We start from the raw sequence: 13,912 nt of genomic DNA on the forward strand, positions 1-13,912 counted from the left end.
AAAACTTAGTTTAAAAATCACTTACTTTTTGCTGTATAATAGCATTATATATATATATATATATATATATATATATATATACATATATATATATATACATTATATATATATATTATATATATATATTATATATATATATATACATTATATATATATATATATATATATTATATATATATATACATATACATATATATATATATATATATATATATATATATATACATACATACATACACACACACATATATATATATATATGTATGAGACTCAAAATGAAATGACTGAAAGTATACTGTTGCCAAATGATATAGAAAGAAAAATAACTTTTTATCTGCCAGTAATAAAAATTGCTCGTTAGCGGATACAATACTGAGCAGAGAAACACTAGATTCAGTATATTCTCTTATTAATCTCTTAATATCTAATAATGACCTTATCTGCTTCAACTGGAAGTAGATGTCAATAATCCTATGGTACTCAACACAGAATCATCTGTACTTTCATTTTTTATAGGAACCACATTATTAGTATTATGCATAGATTTAATGTTGTCGTTGAGCGTCAACGGCATATTATTTAAATAATTTGTAGATGCGGTATCATTAACATCTGTACTGGTATGCAATGTACGCTTTTGCTCATTTTCACAGTCGGTCGTATTTGTATTTGCAGTTGCAGGATGTTTCTTCATATGGGTTGTTAAATTTCCACTGTGATAGAACTCCTTGCTACAGATTTTACATTGGAACGGCTTGATACCGGAATGTATCCTCTCATGTATTGACAAATTGCCACTGTGCCTAAACTCTTTACCACACACGTTACATTTGTAGGGCTTTACACCCGAATGAGTTCTTAAGTGAGTTGAGAGATTACCACTGTGACTAAACATTTTTCCACATATCTGACAACCGTATGGACGTTCACCAGAATGTGTTCTCATGTGAATAGCCAAGTTACCACTGTGTGTAAAACACTTGTCACATTGACTACATTTATATGGCCTTTCACCGTTATGAGTTCTCATGTGTATGAACAAATTACTCTTATGTCCAAACTCCTTGAAGCAAATCTCACATTGGCATTTCAATTTCTTTCCCGAAACAGATTCCATGGAACTCTTGGATGGTCTTCCAAGCCGATTATTTTTCACAGCTGATTGTGCTGTTGATGTCTGATTAATGCTTCTAACATTTTGCAAATCTTGCTGCAATTGTGGTTGTCTGCTCTCTTGTACCATGATGACATTGTTTGTGCTCTGCTGGCATTGATTGTTCATCTGTATTTCATTGTTACCATTTTCTTGGTTAACTTGAAAGAATATACCACTTTGTACATAGTCCTTAGCATATGGTAAGGTTCCACCTTCCTAGAATAAAAATGTATAAAATTAAATATAACAGATAAAACATACATATATAATGAAATGCGCAGATACTTACTTCTACCTGAAACATAGTCTGCTGGTCATGAACTTCATTTTTTGCAGGCATCTGGTTTGATAATTGCGTTTGTTCCCAAAATTGAGATAAATGACGGTGCTTGTATTCAACATCTTGATTGATAAAAATAGGATATGCAGAATTGTCTGAAGTGTTGATTCTGTTACTCGCATTTACATCCTCTACACCTGTGCATTCATGTTTTATCTGTATAGGACTAAACATCTGTAAATGTTTATGAGTTCAGAAAACAACAGCAATTTTTATGTTTATATTAGTACATTATATGACCAAGTAATACATAAAAAATCTTCATTTTTTTTTTTTTTTTTTTTAATAACTATTCGTCAACTATTCGTCTATCAATATTTTATATGTGTACACCAACATTTTCATTTGAAGAATCGTTAACAAGGACATCCAGTCGGGAAAGTATCAATCGCAAATACTCGTAACGTTAACGAATATCACTGAGAAAAATGTCATAATTGACACACGTCCTCTCCGCCGTGAACTATTAACGGAGATAATGCGATAAAACTACTTGTGTGTAGTTGTTATTGTTATAAATAGCCACTAGACGCCCAAATGATTATCCACACGCACCATCAAAAACTACTTGTGCATCCATTGCTCACAAGCATTTTCCAATCTCTTTGTTCCAACGTCATTTTTCTTGGGCATCTGAACGCCACCTACATAGCGTGCATAGACATTATTCGGAGGTGTGTACGAAATTTTACTATACGATGTGAAGAGTATTGTGTGGAATTTTGTGTGTAAACTGACATAAAATATAAATGTATACAAGTTAATGATATAACGATCGTATTTGTAATTGTATTTCTTAAATACACGTACGTTTGACAAATTGTAACATTGCGATTGTATGCCATGTCTAATTCATACTTTAATTTTACTATTTGGCATCGTTCTTCTGGAGCTATGTCCTATAAATATTCATAACACAGTATAACATTGCAGATAATTTGTTTATACATAATGAAGGAAGCTGATTTACACACGATATAAATACGAACTCATCGTGTGTCCTTGTTTACAGTGACAACCGGTATGTTGGGAAAACTACGTCTGACAAAGTATCCACGTTTGATAGTTTCCTGAGATTGTTTACAAATTATTACGATGCGGCGATGTGTTTCTCGTGAATTATAAGTAACAGATGTGTAAAACAGTGCAACATGCCCGGAGGTAGACGAAATGCCGCCAGTCGTACTGGGGCGACTGGTAAATCCGGCGGTACTTACTCCAGTTCTATTAACTCTAGTGGAAGAAGTAATAGCGGAGAAAGAACGATTGGAAATAACACGGATGATAAAAAGATTGACGAGATTTACAACGGAAGATCTCTGGCGCCGAAGCATGTTCCTGTACCCGTGGTACCAGTTGATGGACAATTGACCTTCGAAATTATGTCTTTGGCTATTTCAGTTATGACAACTTGTATGCAACTATTGAATATATACAAAACCGTATGGTGGTTACCACATTCGTATAATTGTTATGCTATGGTATGTTACATCCATTACATATCATTGTATTGATTCATAAAGTTTCACAAAAGCTAATAAGGTTTGAAAAATTCTCTCAATTTTATACATGCTGTGTTTCAGAATTTTTATTTGATAGATCCTTACGTGCTTGTATTTATTTTCACAATTGTGGCGCGTAGAGTAGTTTATATACTATTAAGTCGATCTATTGATGGTTTATCACCAGTTCGATGGTTGCCTACGATCCAGAAAATTATGAGGTATTATACATTATTTATTAATAGATAACTAATATACTTCACACAAATCAAGAATAGTATCAAGATATTTCAATATTTCATGGGGCTTTATTTCAGAATGTTTCTCTCAGTCACTGTAATGAGTATAATCTCCTGGTGTTTGTATCATTTGGCTGAAAAACATGATCTTTTAAAAATGTTTTATCTATGTTATCCGTGCGTATCTTTCTCTTCTATGTCTCAGCCTACAAGATAATATTTATCATTGTTGTGAATGTCTCCATCTTCATATAGCTAACATTGCAGATAAAAGTATATTACTGTATAATGTTGATCTATTTCAGAAGCTTGTCGATATATTTTAGTATGTTTGGAATAAGTTTAACACCATTCTTTGATATCTCCACATCATCCTCAAGTGGAAAAGAGGAACGAAGAACAAAGTATTTATTAGGTAAACACCATTAGAAAAATCTTAGAGAATCTCCATCTACTTCTACTGACTTTTAAAATTTAGTATTGCAACTTTCTCTTCCTTGCACGCAGATAAACCTCTGCACAATTGCTCGTTGAATGCATCAGCCATCAGAGCAGAAGTGTCTACTCTAAAATTTGATTTTAATCGACGAATAAAGCAGGCTTTGTTTGCGTCTTCTGGCACCGCGTTCATCTGTGGTGCCGCCCCCATGATTTTTGCACCGCCGCATTTATACTTTAGCCGACCATGGGTGATACAGCAAGCGATTTTGTTCTGGTTTGGAAGGATGAGTGCATACTTTGTTCACACTTGTCCTATAAGGTCAGTATATCCTTTCGCGACCAAAATAATTCATGAATATTAGAGACTATAACTAACGTACACGTAACGATTGATTTGTCGTTAGATACTACGATGTGTTGCATCGAGCGTCATTACATTTAGGGCGGTGGGTCAAGATACCCAATGAAAATCGCAGTAATCACGCATACAACATTCAACCATGGAATGACGCGGTGCTGTGGCCGCACGGGTCAATCGTACGGCACAATCGGGAGATTTACCGCTCCGAAGGTTTATGCACAGCGGCTGAACCGGGTAATACGGATCATTCCAGATTTCATGTACGTAAGAACCGAGTATCGGTGTATGCAATGAAACATTAAATCGACAAACTTACTAATCACCTTTGTATCTCGACAGACCTTTTTCTACAATCCGACAGTGTTGCTGTGCTCGGTATTGGGAGCACACTTATTATTAGTAGGCGTTCAGTTACTTATTCTATTACGCACAACCGAATGGTGTCAACTATTGTCGATAGCGTTGTTACTTTTTATGAATTATTATACTTTGTTCAAAATCGCTAGGGATTATTTGATATGTTGGAAGGTGTACCGTACTGAACAGATAATACAAGAGAAATCTCAGATGGTTGTAAACCCAGTTGCTCAATAAAATTCAAGTGATATATTGCTGCAATCTTTATTTCATATATAATTTTCGCGTACCCCTATTCATAAAAAAGATAAAAACATCACAATTTTCCATGAAAAAGAAAGTTTACATTTCATATATTTGCGTGATAGTTGAAAAACAAGCTGCGCAGCGAGTTTTTGCATCAACCAGTTGATATATGTGCGGCGAAATTTTTTGAATGTCGATATTCTAAAAGCGATAATATATTAATATGTTAACAATATATTAATAGAAATGTTGAAAAACATAGTCTCAGTTTCTCCGAAAGAAAAATGCGATATCCTGTATCGTTTATGCGGTTATAATTTAATAAGCTTGAAAAGGGAATAATAATAGATATGTGTATATATATATATATATATATATATATATATGCGATTAGTTTTGGAAAAGAGTACGTGTAAATTCTATATAGTCCAATGCTGCCGTTATCGGTCGTTCCGACTTGGGATCTACGTAAGGTTTCATGCGAGCGACACAATAATCGGCCATCTCCTTCGTGAGGTTCTAGAAAAAGAAAATAATCCATCGATATGACGAATCGCGACGAAGGTCGTCGTATTCTATTTTGAATGCTCGAATATCTTGCGACACGCATACTCACGGCATATAATTCCTCCTTCGTGACATACGGCCGATCTGCCGCGGTGATGGCACGGAAAGCGTTCTCTATTTCCTCCGAGCTCTGCACATTCTCCGTTTCCTTGCTGATCATAAACGCCATGTATTCTTGCAACGATACGTAACCGTCCCTGTTCGGATCCACAATGTCTACGAACAATAATACCAAGCGTTAGAAAATTCTAAATGTCTAGAATAAATCGGAGTGATGGAGCATCGAAAGCAATAAAACCTAATATGTTCTCGAATTCCGGATCAGGTTGTCCCTCTTCCATCATGGGCAGATCGTAACCCAGAGCTCTCAGGCATGACTTGAATTCTTGATGATTCAGACGACCGCTCTTATCCTTGTCGAAGTGCTTGAACATCATGGAGAATTCTTTAAGCGCGTCCTCGGACACACCAGACTGGTTTCGAGCTTGAATCTGTTGCTCCAGGTTGTGCTGCATGCGCATTCCCAGCTGGTCCAACTGATCCCACTGCTGCGCCAAGCCCACTGTACTGTGCTCCGTGTAACGATTGTCCAAGATCAGATGTTCCTCCAGGATGGCTCCCAAGTCTTCGATCTTCTTCAGATCTTGACGACGTGCGCGCACTTCTTGAGTCTTTCGCTGTAAGTTCGAAAATTCGTCACTCGTGCGAAAATAACGCACACTGACTGCAAAGTTCGTTCGTGCAAAGATATAATTTTTACAGAAGAAACACGAGTTTGCCAATCGGACCAACAAACCTTAGTGGCTTCCAGTTGCTGTTCCAGAGACCCGGATCCTTCCATCATAGATGTCCTATGATGTATCGATACATTTAATTTTTGACCAAATAACTGATCGGACGAACACTTTCTTCAAGAGCGATACGAACCTTGTTTCCGCGAGCCACTGATGGAACGCGTTGGCATGCTTGGCGAATTCCTTGCGCAATTTATCATTCTCTTCTTGCCGTTGCGCTTCTTTGGCTAGTTCGACGTCGCGCTCCTTGATGATCTTCTGCAAGTTACGCCAAGTATCCTCCAATGCCTCCATTGTGAACCACGTGTACGGATTCGGGCCAACATTGAAGCTCTTAATCTGCCTGTCGAGGGCGGCTAACGCTTGGAAGTCAGCCTCAGCCGAGGACAAGCTTGCCTGGAACTGCGCGTGTGCCTCTCGGAGGGCGCGAATCTCTTCGATGCTGTTACAACGTACGGGATCCGTGAGATCCTCCTCGGCGTTCTCGAACCAAGAATTGAAGGCGGAAGCTTTCTTCGCGAATGTCAGATACAGCTCTTCGATCTGCCGGAACTGATCCTGCATTCTCAACAGGCGCTGCTTCCTCGCGTCCGAGTCGGCCAGAAGCTTCTGCCAGCGAATGATGACGTCCCCGTGGCGCTTCTGGATACTAGGAGTCTGATCGTGACCGGACTCGACGAGCATCTCCTTCAACGAGGTGATGTTCTGGATACCCTCGTGCTCGAACGCGTGAAGACCGGCATCGAAGGTCTCCTGCTTGGTCAGCAGGGTTTGCACAGTCGAGAGATCCCGGCCGAATTCCTCGGAGCGCACGTGAGTCTCCTTGTCGGCAATCCACGACTCTACCACGTCAGCCTTCCACATAAACTGCAGGTAAGCGGAGTTGTCGTTCAAGCGGGTCTTTCTGCGCGCCGCGAGCGCTCCCAGTTGTTCCAGTTTGTTGCGTAGCTGATCGCACCTCTGGCCGATCGCGTCCGCCCGATGATTACCGGCCTTGATCAGCGCCTCGCCGGCCTCGCAGATATCCTTACAACGCTCTCCGTGTGCGGCGAAGTCGGTCTCAAACGCGTCGTGCTTCTTTAATAGACCTTGTACAGCAGCCATCGTGTCACCGTAATCCTCAACAGACAGTAACTGCTGCTTCTCGGTGATCCACGCCTCCTCCTCCTCGACCTTGGCGAGGAATTGTTGGTACGTCAGAGACTCGTCCAGCTTCTGTCCTCGAGTGGCTGCCAACTGCTTCAGCTCCGCCCATGCCTGATTGAGAAGCTTCAGACGCTGCTCGATTTCGGGTACTCCCAAGTTGGAAACGTCCATGAGTTTCTCCCCGGCTTCCTGGACAGCCTGTATGGCTGGCTCGTGACTACCGAGTTCAGCCTCCAGTCTCTTGTGCTTCTTCTTTAAGTTTTGCACGCCGGTAAGATCACGACCATAGTCGTCTGACCCAACGAGAAGCTTCTTCTCCTTGATCCAAGACTCCTCGTCGGCAATATCGCGGAAGAACTGATGCAAGGTATTGGCCTCGTTGAGTCTCGCTTGTCGGTGCGCCGCCAAGTTCCTGATGCGTTCGTAACGCTCATTTATACTCTGTCGCTTCTCCTGAATGCCGGCGGCGTCGAACTGACCGCTCTCGATCAGCGAATCGGCCTGAGCGTTCATGTCCTTGATTCTCTCCTCGTGCGCCTGTATGTCCGCCTCGACGAGCTTGTGTTTCTTCATGAGGTTTTGCACCGACGCCAGATCCTTACCGGCGTCCTCAGACGTGAGCAAGCTCTCGACCTCACCGAGCCAGAAATCAAGATCCTTCACAGCGGCGATGTAGGTGCGTTGCTTGTTGGCTTCCTTCAGCTTCATCGACTTCTCGGTGGTCTTCTGCGTGAGATACTCCCATTGGTCGGCGATAGATGCCAGTCTCTTGAGAACAGCGTCCTCCGAGCCGGCACACTGATGCTTCTCGACCAGGTTACCTCCCATAGCGAGCACTGATTGAATACGATCCGCGTTGGCCGCCAATTCGGCCTCGAAAGCTTGGTGCTTCTGATGCTTCGACTGTATATTGGCAGGGTCTTTGTAATTTTCCTCGGTCGCCAGCTGAAGCTTCTCGGCGATCCAATTCTCCATCTCGTCGGCGTCTCTGGAGAACTGCTGCAACGTCTGAGACTCGCCCAACTTGGAGCGCTTCTCGATAAGAGCGTCCTTAAGGTGTCGCCAACGATCCAGCACCTGGCAGCGTCTCTCATCGATAGGCTTGGCAGCGTAGTGCTCGGCGGCGATCAACTGATCAGCCAGAGTCTGCAAAGTGGCGATCTTCTCCTCGTGAGCGTTGATTGCCTTATCGAAATCTTCGTGTTTCTTGATGAGAGCCTCCACGTTGTCGCTACTGTCAACCGCGTCCGCGCTGCTGAGGAAAGCTTCTCGTGCGCTCATCCAATTCTCCGCCTGCTCGCAGTCCCTGCAAAACAGCTGCAGCTCGAGATTCTGGTCGAGCTGCATGCGTCGTTGGATCCAAGCCTTCTCCAGCTCTTGCCGCGCCTCAGCCATGGACTCGAGCTTCTCCAGTATCTCCACGCTAGCGTAATGGCTGGACTGCAGCAGCTGTTGACCGAACAGCTCAAACGCCTGGAAGGTGCCAGCTCTGGCGTCTATCTCCATTCGGTGTTCCTACAAAAAGCAATTACAAGGTATTCAATGCGGATGATAAATCATCGGCCCGCCTCTGTCGGGTTTCTTTCTCTCTCGTGTCAAATACCACAACCACGTTTGTTAACGTATATGATCAACAACCCATTCGATAGTAGACAAGCTACTACGACAAGCAGAAAGGCAGCAATTACGCTAGAAAGCATTGAAAATACTCAAACTGTTAATAAGGCGGTATTTTCATTGCAAAACATCGATAAGATCAGTCTCTCTCAGCAGCCTCTTGTAAAGAGCAAGAAGAGAAAAAAATAGTAAAAATAAGGAAATCATCAACGAGAGACGGATTGTGCGAGATGATGAGATTAATTTTAGCCACTCTCGCCGGCAAATCCGCGACTTCCTGCTCGATGCATGCTCAAACGTTCTTATACCTCTGGAAGTATGCCGTATCGCGCGTCTATCTCTGCTCTGTGATTCTATAATTCAAATGACTCGTGAACGATGTGGCCCGTTGCGATCGTGACGAATGTACATTGTAAATGATCCGTCGGTGGACATTCGTACCTGGTGACGTTCGAGCAGCGCCTCGGCGCCCGTGACGTCCGAAGCGAGTTCCTCGGAGGCGACCAGGCCCATCATCGAGTTGATCCAAGCCATTAGGTCGCGATAATCGCTGAGGAATCGCTGCAGATCGTAGGAGTCTAGAAGCTTCTCCTTCCTGCTGTTGGCCTTGGCGGTCAGCTGAGTCCACTCCTCGTTGATCTCCTTCTGCTTCGCGTATGTTTGCTCGGCGGTCTCTGGATGCGACTGCATCAGACGGTTAGCTGTCTCGTCCAACTGCTTGATTTTGTCGCCCAATGCGGCCAGGTCTCTCTCGAGACCCTCGTGCTTGCGCTGCAGAGCTTGCACGCTGCGCAGATCCTTGCCGAGGTCGTCGTTGTTCAGCGCCGCGTCTTTCTCGCGAATCCAGTCCTTCGTCTCGTCGACGTCGCGATGGAAGCGCTGCACCTCGTGCGCAGAGCCCAGCTGGTTAGCGCGTTCGGCGGTGAGCGTCTGCAGGCTGGTCCACTTCTCGTTCAGGTCCTGGATCTGCGTTTGTATCTTCAACGCCGCCTCGGTCTGGCCGAGACTCATCAGCTGCACGGCGATCTCGTTCATCTCAGCTAAGCGCACCTCGTTCGCTTTCAGGTCCGCCTGGAAGTCGTCGAACTTCTTCTGCATGACCTCCACCTGCTCCAAGTCCTCGCCCACGTCCTGCACTTGAGCGTGATTCTCTTTGTCTTTGATCCAGGTGGCCAATTCCGCCGCCTCTCTCACCAGCACGTAAGCCTTGGCGGTTTCGTTCAGCTTGTTCTGCCGTTCGCGCGCCAGGCGCAGCAGATCGTCGTACTGCGCCTCGATCTGTGCTTGTCGCGCGGCGATGGAGCTCTGTTCTCTCGCCAAGTTCTGCTGGGATGCGCTCAGGCCCGCTTCGGGTTCCACGCGCTTCACGTATGCTGCTGGCACGAAGCCTTGGCGATCGTTCACCTCGACCTTCCACCAGTCTTTGTTGTTGGAGTTCAAGAGAGTCAAGGTATCGCCCTTCTTCATGGACACCTCCCTGGGTGACTTCTCCGTATAATCGTAAAGTGCAACTACGCACTCCTTGCCGGTGATGTCGACTGTGGGCGTCTCCTGCTGTCTACAGGCCGCGGCTTGGTCCCTCAACGCCGCGATCGTGCTCGCGAACGCTTCCAGATCGCTCACCAGAGCCTCATGCTTCTTCAGCAAAGCTTCCGAGCTGTCCTCGTCCTTGCCGTAATCACCGTTCATCACTATCGGCCGTTTCTCCTTCATCCACGACTCGGCCTCGTTCGCATCAGCGAAATACTGATGCGCCTGAAGAGAATCGTCCAGATCGTTCTTGCGTTGGCGCGCCTTGTCTTTCAGCTGGCCCCAGTGCTCGTCCAAGGCCGCGAGCCGCTGACTGATCTCTTCGGCAGCGAAGTGTCCGTCTTGCAGCATCGCTGAACCCGCTTGGCACACTGCAGCCACCCTCGGCTCATGATTGTTGATCTCCGCCAGGACAGCCTGATGCTTCTTCTGCAGATTCTGCACACCGATCAGATCGCGACCGCGATTGGTAGATGCCGCGACCGGTTCCTTCTCACGAATCCATGCCTCCTCATCTTCGATGTCGCGGAACAGCTGTTGCACCTGAAGAGAGTCTAGTAGTCGTTGCTTCCGCAGGCTCATGGGACGCTGCAGAGCGGCGTACCTGGCCTGCAATTGTTCCTGCTTGGACCTGATGTTGTCGGCGTCGAAGTGACCAGACTTGACGAACTGCTCGGCCGCCTGAGTGATACCGTCGATCCTGTCGGAGTGTGAACCTACGTCCGCTTCCAAGAGTGCATGTTTCTTCTGTAGATTCTGCACGCTAGTCAAGTCCTTGCCGTAATCCTCTGACATGAGCTGCCCTTCCACTTCGGACAGCCACAACTCGATGTCCTCCACCGTCCGGTTGAACTGCTGCTGTTGAGAAGCTTCCTGCAACTTGGCACCCTTCTTCTCGGTAGCTCGCGCCAAGCTCTCCCATAGCGTCACGATCTCATCGGTGCGGGTGCGAATGCGATCGCTGGCGTAGTGGTCGCTGTCGATCAGCTCTTGACCAGTGGCGACCATCTCCTCCATGCGCGTCTTATTGGCGTTCAGTTCCTGCTCGAAGTTCTGATGCTTCTGGACCTTGCCGTTCAGATTCGTCGGGTCCAGGTAACTGTCGTCGGTGGCGAACTTGAGCTTCTCGTTCACCCAGCCCTTCGTCTCGTCGCAGTCTCGCTCAAACTGCTGCAGCTTGTACGCGTCCTCCAGCCGACGACGTCTCTGGGCGGACTTTTCCAACAGAACTGCTCGCCGTTCCAGTAGCAGCTGCCGTCGTTGCGCCACGTCGTCCGCGGCGTAGTGCTCGCCTTCGATTAATTTCCCGGCGAAGTCGTCAAGTACCTTGATTTTCTCCTCTTGAGCCGCTAGCGATTTGTCAAAGTCCTCGTGCTTCTTGATGAGCGCCTCCACGCTGTCCAGAGAATCTCCCAAGTCTTCGTTCGCCAGAAACGCTTCTTGCTTGGCCATCCACGCGTCGGCCTGTTCAGTGTCGCGATAGAACAACTGCAGATCTACACACTGCTCGTACAAGATGCGTCTCTTCTCCCACAGGCTCAAGAGAGAAGATTTGTCCTCAGCGAGGGAGCTCAGTTTGCGCGCCACTTCCTCGGCGGCGTAATGTTTCTTCTCCAAGAGCTTGTTGCCGGCCAATGTGGTGGCGTCGAAGCTGTCCGCTCTGGCGTCGATCTCGCCCTTGTGCTCTTGATGTCTGTCGACCAAGGCCTCAGCGCCGGCCACGTCCTTGGCCAGCTCATCCGCGGAGATGATGGCGCGCATGTCGTTCATCCACGATACCAGGTCGCGGTAATCAGCCAAGAAGCGATGCAGGTAGTAAGACTCATCGAGTTTCAGGCGACGCTCCTTCGCCTTTGCCGTCAGGCTTTCCCATGACTGCAGGATCTCGGCGCGTTTGGCTTGAATTTGCTTGGAGTGGTCTGCCTGATGAATCGCGGCTAGACGATCCGCCTCTGCCCCTAACGTGTACACTTTATCCTCGAGAGCGGCCAAGTCGCGTTCGATGCCTTCGTGTTTTCTTTGCAGGGTCTGCACGCTCGCGAGGTCCCGGCCGAAGTCGTCGTACGACAGCACCACGTCCTTCTCGGCGATCCAAGCCATGGTCTCGTCGGCGTCCCGGTTGAATCTCTGAATCTCATGCGCTCCGAAGAGCTTCTCCTGTCGTAGTATCGCCAGTTGCTTCAATCGTTGCCAGGATTCGTTGAGCTCCTCTTTCCTGCGCAGGATAGTGTCGCGCTCGGGATGGCCGTCCAACAGCAACTTATCCGCCATCTCGTTCACCTCCGTGACTCTGTACTCTTGGCTCGCCATGTCCTTCTGGAACTCGTCGAATTTCCTTTGGAGCACCTCCACATGCTCCAAGTCGTGCCCGAATTCGTCGGTCGTTACGAAAGCCTCCTTATCGTGAATCCAGAACATCACCTCATCGCAATGGCGAATGAACTGTACAAGCACCAAGGCCTGCTGTAACTTCAAGCCTTTATCAGCCAGCCGGGATAACAGCAACTCCCATAGACGATGAAGGTCCTCTGTAAATTATAGATGTACTATATTACTAGTGTACCAACTTATCACTGAGTATATAGTATATTCCTCTTTTACTAAAGCTTGTTAACGTACTATAAAGGTAATACTTAAATAATCTATGAAATCTCTATATAATTCAAAATTATAAGCTCTTTCTCTCAAACCACGATGTTTCAACGCCCCTGACACTCAACATACCTAATCTCTTGCGAATTGTATCACTGTCAAAATGATGTTGAGCTATCATTTCTGAGCCAGTATTATCAAGCTGCACGATGGCGTTTGAATGAGCTGCGACTTCAGCCTCAAAAGCCTGGTGCTTTTGGATCTTTGCCTGCAGATTAGTCGGATCTTTATAGCTCTCATCGGAAGCTGCCTGGAGTTTTTCATAGATCCACCCCTCGAGTTCGTCCGCGTCTCGCTTAAAATACTGAAAGTAGACGGGCGCGTTAGACGGTGAAATCTTAAGAATCATGCATAATTTCAGCACAACATGATTTAGAAGACTAAACACTTCACATACCTGAAAGCGACGGGAGTCCTCAAGCCTTTCGCGCTTGTTACGCGCCTCCACCTTAAAGTTGGCATATCGTCGCAACACCTGCTCTCGCCTATCCTGAATATCTTCGGGATTCTCGAGGATCTTCACCTCCTTGGGCGTGATTTGATCCATGATTGAGAGACAGCAGTAGGTAGGAGCCCACCGACTGTCGTCGTGTCCAAAATGGCCACGAAGCTGTAGGGTGTGGCAAGATGACAATTTGTCGCTGGCTGAATCGATAAACAACGGTGTTGCGCACTGCTACGTCGCCGAATGCACGACCACGGTGATGAATCACCTTATCGATAATACAAAAATATCGGTTGCTGGGTCAACAGTTACTCGTACAATTCAATCACAAGCTCAATCCTTTCCGCTCCGGCCCGTCACTGACTGACACAGTTCCGATATCGTTTCGGGCGTTATACTGTAAGACGTTTCCGAGATCATATACCGTTGGTACCAAGCGCTAAGTGGACGATTGATTATAGCTCGGCGCCAATAATAGCGATGATATAACCGGCCGCCGAATAGACGATTCACCTCGAT

At 46.0% G+C, this 13,912-nt stretch overlaps 3 protein-coding genes across 8 annotated transcripts; 1 reads left to right on the top strand and 2 right to left on the bottom strand.

The window, feature by feature from the left end:
* Positions 1 to 269: 269 nt before the first annotated feature.
* On the bottom strand, positions 270 to 2,007 carry LOC105182177 (zinc finger and SCAN domain-containing protein 21). Of its 2 annotated transcripts, none has more exons than XM_011139412.3 (3): positions 1,834 to 2,007; positions 1,446 to 1,670; positions 270 to 1,372 (listed from the first exon to the last, which is right to left on the bottom strand). In XM_011139412.3, the coding sequence occupies exons 2-3, from the start codon at positions 1,668 to 1,670 to the stop codon at positions 446 to 448; spliced, it is 1,152 nt and encodes a 383-aa protein (XP_011137714.2). In that variant the 5' UTR covers positions 1,834 to 2,007; the 3' UTR covers positions 270 to 445. The 2 variants fall into 2 exon arrangements, with proteins under 2 accessions (XP_011137714.2, XP_011137713.2); XM_011139411.3 differs by having other exon boundaries at positions 1,446 to 1,662; positions 1,834 to 2,003.
* Positions 2,000 to 4,657, top strand: LOC105182174 (transmembrane protein 39A-A). 5 transcript variants are annotated; one of them, XM_025303161.1, is made up of 8 exons: positions 2,000 to 2,170; positions 2,509 to 2,977; positions 3,080 to 3,219; positions 3,316 to 3,414; positions 3,543 to 3,652; positions 3,745 to 3,997; positions 4,083 to 4,299; positions 4,379 to 4,657. In XM_025303161.1, exons 2-8 carry the CDS (start codon positions 2,648 to 2,650, stop codon positions 4,631 to 4,633), a joined length of 1,404 nt encoding a protein of 467 aa, XP_025158946.1. In that variant the 5' UTR covers positions 2,000 to 2,170; positions 2,509 to 2,647; the 3' UTR covers positions 4,634 to 4,657. The 5 variants fall into 5 exon arrangements, with proteins under 5 accessions (XP_025158946.1, XP_025158947.1, XP_019696492.1 ...); XM_025303162.1 differs by lacking the exon at positions 2,000 to 2,170 and adding an exon at positions 2,183 to 2,302; XM_019840933.2 differs by lacking the exon at positions 2,000 to 2,170 and having other exon boundaries at positions 2,449 to 2,977.
* alpha-Spec (alpha spectrin) lies at positions 4,636 to 13,807 on the bottom strand. The gene is made up of 8 exons (XM_011139415.3): positions 13,346 to 13,807; positions 13,021 to 13,252; positions 9,208 to 12,824; positions 6,137 to 8,664; positions 6,006 to 6,060; positions 5,508 to 5,886; positions 5,259 to 5,425; positions 4,636 to 5,161 (listed from the first exon to the last, which is right to left on the bottom strand). Exons 1-8 carry the CDS (start codon positions 13,493 to 13,495, stop codon positions 5,033 to 5,035), a joined length of 7,257 nt encoding a protein of 2,418 aa, XP_011137717.1. The 5' UTR covers positions 13,496 to 13,807; the 3' UTR covers positions 4,636 to 5,032.
* Between the last annotated feature and the right edge of the window lie 105 nt (positions 13,808 to 13,912).

This window comes from Harpegnathos saltator, unplaced genomic scaffold (assembly GCF_003227715.2).
Source record: "Harpegnathos saltator strain DR-91 unplaced genomic scaffold, Hsal_v8.6 scaffold534, whole genome shotgun sequence".
NCBI classification, from domain to species: Eukaryota; Metazoa; Arthropoda; class Insecta; order Hymenoptera; family Formicidae; genus Harpegnathos; species Harpegnathos saltator.

Coding starts and splice junctions, on each gene's coding strand:
- LOC105182177 (XM_011139411.3), bottom strand. CDS start 1,865: ATGTCCTTGTTAACGATTCTTCAAATGAAAAT. Junction 1,663..1,833: donor ACGATTCTTCAAATGAAAAT/GTTGGTGTACAC, acceptor ACAGATGTTTAG/TCCTATACAGATAAAACATG. Junction 1,373..1,445: donor AGACTATGTTTCAGGTAGAA/GTAAGTATCTGC, acceptor TTTTTATTCTAG/GAAGGTGGAACCTTACCATA.
- LOC105182174 (XM_025303161.1), top strand. CDS start 2,648: ATGCCCGGAGGTAGACGAAATGCCGCCAGTCGTACTGGGGCGACTGGT. Junction 2,978..3,079: donor CGTATAATTGTTATGCTATG/GTATGTTACATC, acceptor GCTGTGTTTCAG/AATTTTTATTTGATAGATCC. Junction 4,300..4,378: donor CGGATCATTCCAGATTTCAT/GTACGTAAGAAC, acceptor GTATCTCGACAG/ACCTTTTTCTACAATCCGAC.
- alpha-Spec (XM_011139415.3), bottom strand. CDS start 13,495: ATGGATCAAATCACGCCCAAGGAGGTGAAGATCCTCGAGAATCCCGAA. Junction 5,887..6,005: donor AGCAACTGGAAGCCACTAAG/GTTTGTTGGTCC, acceptor TCGAACTTACAG/CGAAAGACTCAAGAAGTGCG. Junction 5,426..5,507: donor GGAATTCGAGAACATATTAG/GTTTTATTGCTT, acceptor TATTGTTCGTAG/ACATTGTGGATCCGAACAGG.